Below are 13176 nucleotides of genomic sequence, written 5' to 3' on the forward strand. Positions count from 1 at the left end.
CCTGACGAAGCATAAAACAAATCATAGGTTACTTAATAAGTACTTTGGAGGCAGGATTCGCGATATAAATCTTGGCCAGTTCGAGGAAATATTTATGAACTTACGCATCAAGACTATGAATGACACCGATGCGCTAAAAATTGCCATGTTTTACTTTGCTGATAGAGTGCTACACGGAAGAAAGGATCATTGTCAAATCAATTTCAATTTACTTAATGAGGTAGATGACATAAATCATTTTCGAAGTATTCCGTGGGGTCGTTTGTCATGGGAAACAATTTATAAAAGCATTGATAATGTATTGAACGGCAAAGCCAAAAAATTTAAGAAGGCAAGCGCAGAAAATCCATTGCATAGAATTGAGAAATACAACTTTTACGGCTTTACGTCGGCAGTGCATGTGAGTGAAGAAGTTTTTTTTATAACTTAGTTTTGTTATAATAAATATTTAATGACACGTTTTTTTACTTCATATCTTTCCTTGTTGAAGGCATGGATTTTTGAAGCGATCGAAGGACTACCATTAGAGTGGGTAGAGAAAATTAAGAGGAAGGGTGCTCGGATCGTGCGATGGAAGCCTGTGGCTTCTTCAAATATTAACTTCGGCGAAGTGTATTCATACCTAAACGAGCGTCTTGTAAGTCATTTATATGTATGTCTGTATATAAGTATTACATAATATATGGTTATACTAATTGGAAATTTGGTAATCTTTACGACAGGATGACACCATTTTCCAAACCCTGAAACCGGATGCAAAGGAGAGAGCCACAAATTATTGGAAGAGTGTCGAGGATTACGTGCCATATTTGCCAAGTTGGGTCCGTAATGTGGGTATCATCTATAGTATCATTGAAAACCGGGTGCAAAGTCATTTATATGTTTGTTTTTTAGGTATTTATTGTTTTCTGTTTTACTTGGTGCAGCACCAGCCTTCAATCAATGCGCCATCCAGTACAAGGCCAAACGAGGTGGATCCTGACCCCACGAGCCCAATAGGACTGGAGCAGAGTCCTGTTGAGGATGCCGGTGCTGCCGACGACCATTATGAATCCGCACATGATTCAGATGACAGAAATGAGCCAGAGGTAACTTCTGTCGTCCTGAACATTTACAATGCACATATACCTATCCGACATTTTGTCATTACTTTCTTATTTGCGTAAATTGTAGGCAAGGACTAAGTTCCGCAATGATAATTTCGTTGGACGACTGGATAAAATAGAGTCTTCCATTCACGAGTTGAGGTCGGAACTTCAAACTGGACACAGTTCCATTAACGAACTGAGGTCAGAACTTATGGCGGAACGCAGAGAAGCACAACAATATAGAGCAGCGGTCATGGAGTTTATGGCTTCGTTTGGCGCGGGTGCTTCAAAGGGCGCGTACAGTGATTCTTCGTTTGGCCCCGCACCCTCGGTGAGCAAGTTTCGTATGTTTTCGTTATGTTATTATGATTTCAAACCCGAACTTATGTTAATATGTTCATCTCCTCGAAACAACAGGCCCCAGATTGCTATGGTCCGAACGTTGATGCTGGCTATGGTACGCATACTGATGCTGGTAATGACGACGAGCACACCCCTATGTCCTTGTACAGTCTACATGGGGACATATGTGATGACAGTGTTCAGATATTCACAGAGGCACCTCCCGGCGTTAGTAAGTTTGGGCGTCCGTACCGACCGTCGTATATATTTGGCAGTCCTTACTTCATTCCTCCTTTCAAGAGAGTTAGGAATGTCAGGGCTCTACCCGCACTCAACATTACGGACTATGAAATTGATGAAAGATCGAGTGTGGATATGAATCCGCTTAGGGGACTAGAAGACTCAAGACTATGTGAGGAGTTTGATCAGTGGTTTGCCGGCAACATTTCCGTGGATCGGCCTGTCCAACAGTCTCGAAATTTCTTTGAAATACTCATGGGCAATGCTTCGATGGGGTGGCTTGGTGACGAGGTAAGCGTGTTTAATGGTCAGTACATTACAATACACAATAATATTTCTGCTCGCATGGATATTGATATAAATTAACTTGGTATAATCCCTTCACAGCATATTCACACGTATTACCGCTTGATCAGCGAGAAGCAACGGCGGTTTCCAAATGCACTACCACAACGCGTCACGCATACAGATACATACTTTTGGGCATGTTTTTAAATTTTATAATCATTAATTATAATTTCGATGTTTTAAATATCTCGAAATGTTATTAATTTTCTACTCATCGTGTAATAGGTGTTCCTAAAGCAATTATGGAACAATGGTAGTTGTGATGTCAATTCATTACAATATGGCAACAACTTGAGCAGCTATATGGATGGGCGGGAAGATCTCATGTCCAAACCGTTTACGGATGTCGATATGGTAAGAATTGTCACTCAATCTTATGGTAATTGTGTATAAAATATACTAATTTACCAATTTATTTATGTAGATATTCATCCCTGTGAATTTGGGCGGCGATCATTGGGTACTAGCTCGAGCGGACCTTCGCGCGAGGAGGATGCGGATTTACGACTCGTTGGTTACCTTTCGCGAGGACAAAACATATTTGCGTAAATTCAAACCTCTTCAGGTCGTCTTCCCTCAATGGCTTCAAGATGTTGGATTCTACAACCTTCGATCTGAGCTGCAGAGTGCCAACCCTTGGAAAGTAAGAATCGTTAAGGATGTGCCCCAACAATCACCTGGAAGTGGTGATTGCGGTGTATTTATGTTGATGTTTACAATGTATTTGATGTTCGGGCTAAAACTTGATTTTGATAGTAGCCACGGGCATTACTTCAGGAAGAAAATTGCTGTAGATATATTCACGGGCGATATTGCCTTGTAAGTCGTTGTATTGTATTAAGACTTGATGTATGGATGTAGATTGTTTTTCTAATAGATATAAACTTTTGATATATTCATATATTTAGCTATAAGTAATTATTGATCAACTTTAGTACTCATTATGCAAATGAACATAACATAATATACCTCATTACATATAATTGTAATATAAATTATAATAAGAGTTCATAATTCATAATTAGTTACAACGACACAGTCAGTTTGGATTTGACACAATGGGATTTTTACATCTCTTGCGGTTATGACCTGGTTGGTTGCATCGACCACATCTCACAGTTCTTCGGTTAACATCCTCACCAATAGAAGGAATTCTTAACTCTGGACGACGACCAGGTGGTGGTGCTTCGATCGGTGGGTTAACTCTGATTTCCTGGATTTCTTCTGGAATGTCCCAATCTGTCATGTCCCCAACCGGTTCTACTGGTTCTGCATATGCCATGACCAATGAATCTTTAGAGTAATAATCAGAGCAAAGACTTATGTAATCCACACGGACGATCAGACAAGCAGCAATTGCATGCGCACAAACAAGCTGATCGAGTTGGAATACTCTACAGGAGCAAGTTCTTTCATGAATGTCAACTATCCCTTCCTTCATACCACCACCCAAAACATGAAATCGATGCTGAGACACTGGCCGAACGGTCATTCTTTCGGCCAAAATTCTCCTTTCGCCGACTATCTCATCTGCCCACGTCGTTAGACGAGTGCTCATCGATTCAGCGACAATTTTCCTATCATAAAACCATTGCTGTAATGTTTTTCTAAAGTGATCAACAAGATGAGTAATAGGAAATTTTCGCGGTTCCCTCATTAAAGAATTCACGCTTTCTGCAATGTTGGTGGTAAGTATGCTGTATCTCCTACCTTCAAATTCGGACCTTGCCCAATTACACGTGGCCACATTATTCTCTAAGTAATCAGCCGCGGCCGAGTGGAGCATCCACAACCCTTCAAGTTGTCTTTTAAATTCTTCGTGTCCATATGCCTTTGCTGCATTAATAAAAGCTGGCTCGAATTGATCCCAAATAGCTTTGGACATCCTGAATTTAGACTTAATGTTGCCTTTGACATGGTAAAAACAAACTCCATGACTAGCAGTGTGAAATGCTTTTAAAACGGCTCGCTTGATGGCAGTGCATCGATCAGAGATAAATACTAACTCTGGCCTATCGCCAATCACTCCGTGTAACTTCGTCATAAACCATTCCCAAGCATCATTGTTTTCTGAATCCATGACCCCAATAGCTAACGGATACAGTTGATTATTACCATCCAAACATGTTGCTACAAACATGCTTCCACGATATAGCCCCTTCAAATGAGTGCCATCTACAGCAATCACAGGCCTTATGTACTGTGTGAAGCCCTTAATGGAAGATCCAAGCGCAACAAAGTAGTATAAGAAATTATCATCTCCATCCCGCTGGAGGTGTGTCACTGTGCCCTCATTCGCTTTGGTCAAAACGTGAGAGTATTTGGGAAGTAAGTTGTATGACTCTGCAGGATTCCCTCGTACTATTTCAAGACCGACTTCTTTAGCCCGATATGCTTGCTGATATGTTAACTGGACCCCGTATTCTTGCTGCATGTCTGTTCTAATGTCATTCGGCGTGTATATCCGTTTATCCTGAATAAATTTATCCGCAATAAGATGGCCAACAACCCGACTCCTAACTTGGCGGAGGCCACTAGGCAAAACCTCATTAGAGCACGTATGAACATTGTCAACTCTTCTCACTACCCAAGGAACATTATGCTCATCCGAACCTCTTGTTGCGCGAAGACGCCAATTACATGATTCCGAAGAACAATGAGCCTCAAAGCGTGTCGTTGTGGACCGTGCAATCTTGAAATCAAATTTTTCCCGCAAGGCCACTTTGCGCAATTCCAGTATTAACTCATTCTTCTCAATGAACAACTTTCCCACACCAATGTCGGCAGAATTACAGCTTCTAACTAAGTCTGGAGCAACCAAGTTTGAAGGCAAAACTGGAGCAAGACTCACCAGAGGATCAACTGTTGTCCTCCTCCTCGAACGGGCCATCGGAGGAATAGGTCGATTCTCTCTATTGTTAACAGGAATATCATACTGATGCTCATCCTCATTATTGATAGGAATATCGGAATGACCAGTGTCCCTATCATCAACTTCAGTATTGGAGTTCATGCCTTGCACATTATCAGCTTCTGTGTTGTTGGTGTTATAACCAGGATCATCATAACTGCGGAACTCATTATTTTGAAATGGAGAGTAATGTTGCCCTAACAATGTCCCTAATGGTAACACATTATCTTCAACATCCGCTATCGTAATGCCATTATCATCAATAGTGTCATTGTTTTCGTTGACTGGTGAGTAATGTTGTTGGAACGACATTTGTTGTGGTAACACCTCTTCCTCAATATCAGGGACAGACTCGTTTGCTCTAAACGAACTTTCACTTTCCACAAGTGGCTCAGGATTTTCGGCCGGAACTCGAGGATGTGTGGTGACAAATATAGGGATGCATCCATAATTGACCACATCAGAGGCCATGTGCAGCACAACATTAACCATTTCATCATTAAATATATCCATAGGTAGTGAACATGCACGATACATTGTGTTACTAGATCTCAAAGTTGTCTTCATCGACAAACTATATTCAATAGGATTTATCTGTAAAACTTCATACACCCTTGCCATAAATTGCTCAAACGTACAATCTTTCCGAACTAAAAATGCTGTATTCTTCGCATTCACATACTCCGTACGGCCATCTGCTAATGTCTCCCACCAACTGTCATAACATAATTGAAGTACAACGGAATCCATTAAACCTAAAAAAAAAAAAAACAAAAGAGATAAGATTTCACGCTACAAAACCTAGTAAAAATGAATATGCAGTACATTTATGTGGATGATATGAAGTATACAATTTTTGATTTACTTCGTCTCATCGTAAGCTTCGAAATGATATATTATACGCCTAAAACGGACACATGTAGCCGAAGTTATTACTTTCGGAAAATAACTTAAATTTAGTGAGACAGGCAGTGGGACAGGTGCCTGTCTTACATAAAACCAGCAAATTTATGTGAGACAGGCGCCTGTCCCACTTGCCTGTCTCACATAAAACCAGTGGTAACAAGTGAGACAGGCGCCTGTCCCACTTGCCTGTCTCACATAAAACCAGTGGTAACAAGTGAGACAGGCGCCTGTCTCACTTGCCTGTCTTACATAGAACCAGTGGTATCAAGTGAGACAGGCGCCTGTCTCACTTGCCTGTATCACATTAATCCAGTGGTAACAAGTGAGACAGGCGCCTGTCTCACACGCCTATCCCACTTGCCTGTCGCACATATTTTGGTGAGACAGGCAAGTGAGACAGGTGCCTGTCTCACATAAAACCAGTAGATTTATGTGAGACAGGTGCCTGTCTCACTTGTTCTGGGCTTCTGTTTCACTCGATTTTTCAGGGGTTTCAATGATTGATTTTCATTTCTCAACTCAAACTAACTACTTTAACAAGTCACATTGTTTTGTTAATGAAAAATAACAACATTTGCAATAAAAACTCACATCAATTTCGAACTCAAATGATAAAATCAATAGATTAAAAGTTTAGGTTATGGTAAGAGTATAAACTAACCTTAAGAAGCTTTCCAATTGATAATTATATCTTCAATTATGTAATACTTGTTTGATGAAATTTGCTAATTTATTGAGAGTAATGGAGTTTGTTGAGTGATGAAATTTGTTAAGTTGAAAAGGAAAAAATGGTGGAAGTGCTGGAATTAATAAGGGAAAGTGGCATGCCTTTGTAAATTTGATGAAAATGATGAGGGTAATGTAGTCCAAAAATAGGGTGTTTGGCTAGTTATGATAGAAAAAAGTTTGAAGGGTTAAAGTTGAAAAATGACTAATTTTTTTGGCTATTTTTGTAAATTTCCCTTTTTTTTTGATGGTGTGTCGGGTTTCTCCTTCACTAGCTACCTGTATTTCATCACACGGTCGGTTGTACCAGTTCAAAAGTATCTTGTTGGTGCCTTTGATTGATAGATGAGTGTCTCTGAAACTGAAGGAGCTGCAGCTGCTTAGCGAAATGATGCTTCCTGTTTTTCCTCTTCTGTATATATATATATATTTTTTTTGTCGCTTTCCCAAAGGGCAAAACTCCCGATCGGTTTTACATTTTTAAATTAGAATTCGGATTCCAACATTAAACCGAACGAATTAGTCATTCGGGTCCGGATCATTTTAACGGTCCGAATACCCGCCTTACCGAATATCAATTTAGTTAATTGACTGATATAATATCATTTAAGAAATTATTATGATACATAATGTCTCATACATTAACTTAATTATAGTGCCCAACAACTTAAAAGTTGAATCAACAAAATTATATTTGAGTTTATAAAAATAGTTTTTTAGGTTATTTATTGTTAAAAATATAATTTAAAAAAAGAACCTTAAAAAGGTAAAATTACTTTTATTGTTATCATATACAGATTATATAAAGTGAGCGCGGTAGTTCATTGTCATAAATAATCGACACCTGATAAAGAATGAAGAAATATATACGAAGAAACATTACCTTATCATCATCATTGAGGCTTACTATTTCACGTGCTGTTGGGATTTTAACAGTAGGTGACTCCAATATGCAGTATTTTGTTTATGGCGTAGGATCCAGGAGGTCCAGGGCATTGTCTTGCTGCCGTGCTTAGGCAAATATTTTGTTTTCCGTTCATAAAATCAACCAACGCAAGCGTTTGCTACACTTCAATCAGCTTCATGGCAATCTTCTAAGGCTACCTTCAAGATCAACCAAGGCAAGCGTTTGCTACATTTTAACAACATCATGGGAATCTTCTAAGGCTACATTCAAGATTATTTCAGTTTTCATTCTTATGATGATAATAAGGTTTATTTTTAAAATAATAATTAGGGAATTTTATTAAGGGAAATTATCAATCGTATACCCTAAGATTATATCGTTATCAAAATTACTACAAAACTTTGAGAGTGTATCAACCGTCCACCCTTAGATGACAAAATATATCTTCCAACCACCATTCCGTCAACTGCCGTTTACAAGTGCTGACGTCACAAGGGTAATATGGTCTTTTAAGATAGAAGCGGCTATGGGAAAATATGACATGTTAGCCATTTACCAGACGACTGAATGTTTTATTGGATGACACGTCATTTCACGGGATGACACGTCGTTTCATCCATGCAAAACGACGTCATTTTGCATTGGCGCATCAAAAAGCTTCATTGCAGCCACGCACCCAATTTGTTCCTTCATCGAGAGATAGCTTGCACGCATACCAACCATTCCTACTTATTTTTGCTCCCTTTTCACCAAATACGTTCAATATTTAACCATCAAACAAGTGTAGCTGACATCTGTGGAGGTTGAATTGGAGTTTGAATCAAGCGTAAGCTGATAACGCTTGAAGACAACAAGTGAAAGATCGGGTTGTTAGGTATGTTCATATATCATACTTGTTTCTTGCAATGCATCTATTATTTAATCAATAGATGTAAGAACTTGTAAGAAATTATTTGAATTTATCATTTTTTAACTAATGTTAGAAACCCTAGACTGTAGAAACTAACAAAATGGTGAGGAAAGTTTTGTATGTTAATTGAAGTCCTTTTTGCTGTAGAATCTCATTAATTTCCTATTTTTGTTTTTGCAAAAGCTTGAGTTTGGATTTAATTAGGTTATTCTTTGTTGCATTTGATATGACAGCATATGTCTCCAATGGAGTTAGTGATTCATTTCAAAGGAGAAAAATATTGTGTAGGTTTGATTTACCCTGAAAGTTGTTCTGTTGATAAAATAAGGTTGAAGCATTAAAGATAACAGGAATACATGGGTTAAACGAAGTTGGACAAATCTTGTTAACTGTTATGAATCCAGATAACAAAGTGAAGGTTGTGGTGGATTCCGATTTTGGGTTAAACAGATTATTCGGGATACATAACTCAATGGATTTAAACACATTTGAAGTTGAAGTGGTGCCAGTGTTATACCCTCAATATCCAGATTCTCCATTACTGCAATCGTTGATGTTTAACTTAGGGATACATCTACCTTCAGAAGCTATAAGTACATTGAATGATCAGTTTAATAGAGCAGAGCATCAGAGTACTTCCAAAGTTAGGCATCCAACAAAAGATGAAGATGACTTGTTATCAAATTGGTCAGGCAATAGATTAGACAGTGGTGATGATGATGAGGGTGATGGTGAGGAACCTACTGTGACTGTTGAAGATGATTTGCTATCAGAATGTTCAAACAAAGGGGTTGGCAGTAATGATGATGATGACGAAGAGGGTGATGGTGAGCAACCACCACCTACTGTGTCTGTTGATGATACCGCGCCTGTAGAGGACAGTGATGACAGTGATGGCAGTGAGGGAAACCAACATGACAGTGATAGCGATGCAGATATTTTTTTGGATGATGATACTAGGGAGTTCCAAATGGTTGTTAATTCTTCAGATGAGGACATGAATTTAGGCAGTGTGCAGTTTAGAAATTAATTAGAAAAGCATAAGTATAAGTTAGATGCTGATGGAGTACATAGGCTCAGGGTGGGTGATGTGTTCAGGGATGTGGGTCATTTCAGAGAAGTGCTGCATGAGGTGATGGTTAGGAAAGGGTTCAATATTAACATCAAATACAGTGAACCGAGGAGATATTATGCAACTTGTAAAGAGCCTGGTTGTCCATGGTTTGTTAATGGTGTGAGATTGAATGACCGAAATGGATTTTGGTTGCGTGGATACCACAAAAAGCATGAGTGCATGCTTACTAAGAAATCTATGAAGATGACTTCTACATGGATTGCTGAAATGATAAAAGGACATGTTGCTATTGATGCTAATGTCAAGATATCTCTTCTTAGGACTTATATGCAGGAAAAATTTAGATTGAAGATTGAGAAGCTAACAATTTATAGGGCTAGAGAAAAAGCAAGGGTTTTGGTGTACGGTGATCATTCTAAGGGCTATGAGAAGCTATTTCAGTATGCTGCAGCCATTCATCAGGCTTATCCAGGAGCTATTTGCAAGGTGTTATGCGATGCAATGAGTTATCCCGGGAAATGTTTATTTAAAAGATTCTTTGTCGCATTTCTTGCACAAAAGAATGCTTTCCTCAATGGTTGCCGACCCTTCATTGGAATTGATGGCTGCCACCTGAAGGGGAAATATAGAGGAGTGTTATTGGCTGCTATTGCTACAAATGCTAACAAAGGGATTGTCCCATTGGCTATATGTGTGTGCAAAATTAAAAATACTGAAACATGGACCTGGTTTCTTGAACATTTGCATAACTATTTAGATGATGGAAGGCAGGTCACATTCATTAGTGACGGACAAAAGGGACTGTTGAATGAGATTCCAAACACATGGCCTTCTGCCTATCATAGGGCATGTTGTAGGCATGTGTATGCTAACTTTACTAAAGACCATGCTGGTGCCAAGTTGCGGAATCTTTTTTGGAGGGCAGCCAAGAGCAGTAACAGGCACGACTTTAATAAGGCAATGGCATTGATTAAGGAAGAAAAGATAGCGGCTTATAATTGGCTGGAAAGAGAACTGCAAGGGTACACTTGGTCTATGCATGCATATGACAGAAATTGTAAAGTTGAGAGAACTGACAATAATGCATCTGAGTGTTTCAACAACTGGATTTTGCCTTATAGAGATAGGCCTGTGCTATCGATGCTTGAGAAGATTAGGTGTAGACTTATAAAAAGATTCACAAAGAGAAAAAATGAAGCAAATGCTTGGGCAAAATCTGTTGCTCCGAGGATTTATAAAGAGCTGGATAAATTTTACAACAAATGAGAGAAAATGACCGTGCACCCTTCGGGAGACTTGAATTTTCAAGTCATGGATAAATCTTATTATCCAGCTAGGAAATTTATTGTGAAATTAGAGGACAGAACGTGTGACTGTGGGTATTGGGAAATTGCCGGTTTACCTTGCTCTCACGCCATCGCTTGCATAGGTTATGTGAGACACGAAATTGAGGAGTACATACCATTTCTGCTTCACCAAGCAAGCTTACATTAATATGTACTCGGTTATGTTTAGTCCAATTCCTGATGAGCGTACATGGGACCGTGGTGAAAGGCCACTAATTGATCCCCCAATTGTGCAAAAAAAGATTGGGAGGCCAAAGAAATGTAGGAAGAGAGCAGCAACTGAACCTCAAAAACGCAGCAGGAGATTCTTTGTCAATTGTTCAGTTTGTGGTGGCTCCAACCACAATGTAAGATCTTGTCCATTAAGGCCTTCTGTTGCACGGGCAGCTCGAGCAAGGAGTACTAATTCTCAAGTATGTTGTTTATATTGTTTTCATTGTTATTTAACATAATAGTCATTGCATTTTTCTAAAGGTCACGCTAACTAAGCATACTGATCAGCAGTATGCAAATACTTAACTTGATTGTTTATATTGTTTACAGTTCTCAGCTGGAAATGCTTCAGCCCAGCTAGCAAGTTTTTCAAGCCAACCAATAACTCTTTCAGCCCAGCCAGCAAGTTTTTCAAGCCAACCAGCAACTCTTTCAGGCCAGCTAGCAAGTCTTTCAGGCCAGCCAGCAAGTCTTTCAGGCCAGCCATCTCAGCAGACAGTACAAGCAAGTGGTCCAGGCGAGGGCTCCAATATTGGATCAAAGAAAAGAAAAAATAAAAGTACTACTGCAGTTGCTGGAACAACCAGAAAAAGAGGTTGAGTTTCATTAATTTGTTTTAATATATAATTCACAGTTCATAATGCATACATAAGAGTTTGATTAATTTTTTCTTTTGTAATTTAGGAAGGAAAAGGAAAACAGATGTTAACACATCCCAAGCTAACCAATTCCAGAATCCATCACAGTCGTCAACTATAACAGGTGCTTTAAAATGAGTTTGATACTCAATTTGTTGGGAAACATGTCATCAATTTCAGTTTCTTAAACACTTATATTGGTTATGTTATTTCATTTTGTCAATTTCAGTTTCCTAAACTTAACTATGCTCTTGCATGAGCTAAACCATGTTTTGGATTTTTATTGAACAATAATTTAAAGAAGATATGTTATTTGCACGGTTTGGATGTTAATTAATTACACTACCACTGTTTCGATATATTTTGTTAGGAACATTACATGAGCTAAACCATTACTATTGAAACTTTATTACAAGCCATATTACTTTCTCATAAAGACAGTTACAAATACACACACCAGCAGAATTAAGATATATTTAAGCCTTCCTTCAATGAGTTTCAGCCTCTTTTTTATTTTCACCACATCATCATTTAGCTTCAGGTTTTGCTCGTATGCCATCTCATCATTAGTAGTCGGACATATGAGAGATTCCGTAGTAATCCATTCCCAAAAATCACAGTGCTTCACTCCACAATGCTTCCACCTGCATGACCAAAATAGTGCATTAGGATTTTGCAATGTAGTTGACACCATGGCCACTGCTTGCATGCCACACTTGCAATATTTTGGCTGACATTTCACTTATTTATATCTTTTAAATCCGCTGACACCAGAACTTGATGCTTCACTGGAGGCCATTTTCAAGGAAATGTGCTACTGATTTAGTATTGTTAAGGAGTAGCAATTTTTTTGTTTCTTTCAATGAGGTGTGTGTGCTGATTTGTTGTTGTTGAGGAGTAGCTAATTTTTGCTTTCTTTCAATGAGGTGTGTGTTGTTGTTGTTGTTGAGGAGTATCTAATTTGGGTTCTTTCAATGAGGTGTGTGCTGATTTGTTGTTGTTGAGGAGTTGCTAATTTTTACTTGCTTTCAATGACGTTTGTGCTGGTGTTTTTGGCTCATTATATAGCCAAAATTGTTACTGTTGTTGAGTCCAACAGCTACATTTGGCATTGTTTCATCTTTGGGGCAGTCTTGCCTTTTTAACATTAATTTCATGCTTAAGGGCAATATCATCATTTTGTTTCAATTCAGTTAAGTTGTAAACGGCAGTTGACGGAATGGTGGTTGGGAGATATATTTTGTCATCTGAGGGTGGACGACCGATACACTCTCAAAGTTTTGTAGTAATTTTGATAACGATGTAATCTTAGGGTATACGATTGATAATTTCCCTTTTATTAATTAAGAGAAGAAAAATTACAACACATTAGTCACTCCAGTAGGGAGCCAATTTGGCCAGTTGTTGTATGTGCTATGTAGCTGCACTCTCCTGGAACATAGATGATCACAAATTGATGGTTTGATTTAGCTAGCAAGCTTCTGATTTTGGAAACAAACCATTCCACTCCACTTTGACATGGGAGC

General features: G+C 38.7%; 1 protein-coding gene and 1 long non-coding RNA gene across 2 annotated transcripts; both read left to right on the forward strand.

Moving 5' to 3' along the window:
- Positions 1-727: 727 nt before the first annotated feature.
- LOC112097443 lies at positions 728-1191 on the forward strand. Its single transcript, XR_002904979.1, has 3 exons — positions 728-830; positions 927-1088; positions 1174-1191. It is a non-coding gene; the product is annotated as an uncharacterized LOC112097443 (long non-coding RNA).
- Positions 1192-9513: 8322 nt separating this feature from the next.
- On the forward strand, positions 9514-10719 carry LOC112097352. The gene has a single exon (XM_024182544.1). It carries the CDS (start codon positions 9514-9516, stop codon positions 10717-10719), a length of 1206 nt encoding a protein of 401 aa, XP_024038312.1.
- The last annotated feature ends 2457 nt before the right edge of the window (positions 10720-13176 follow it).

The sequence above is a fragment of the Citrus clementina genome, unplaced genomic scaffold (assembly GCF_000493195.1).
Source record: "Citrus clementina cultivar Clemenules unplaced genomic scaffold, Citrus_clementina_v1.0 scaffold_6, whole genome shotgun sequence".
In the NCBI taxonomy this organism is placed as follows: Eukaryota; Viridiplantae; Streptophyta; class Magnoliopsida; order Sapindales; family Rutaceae; genus Citrus; species Citrus x clementina.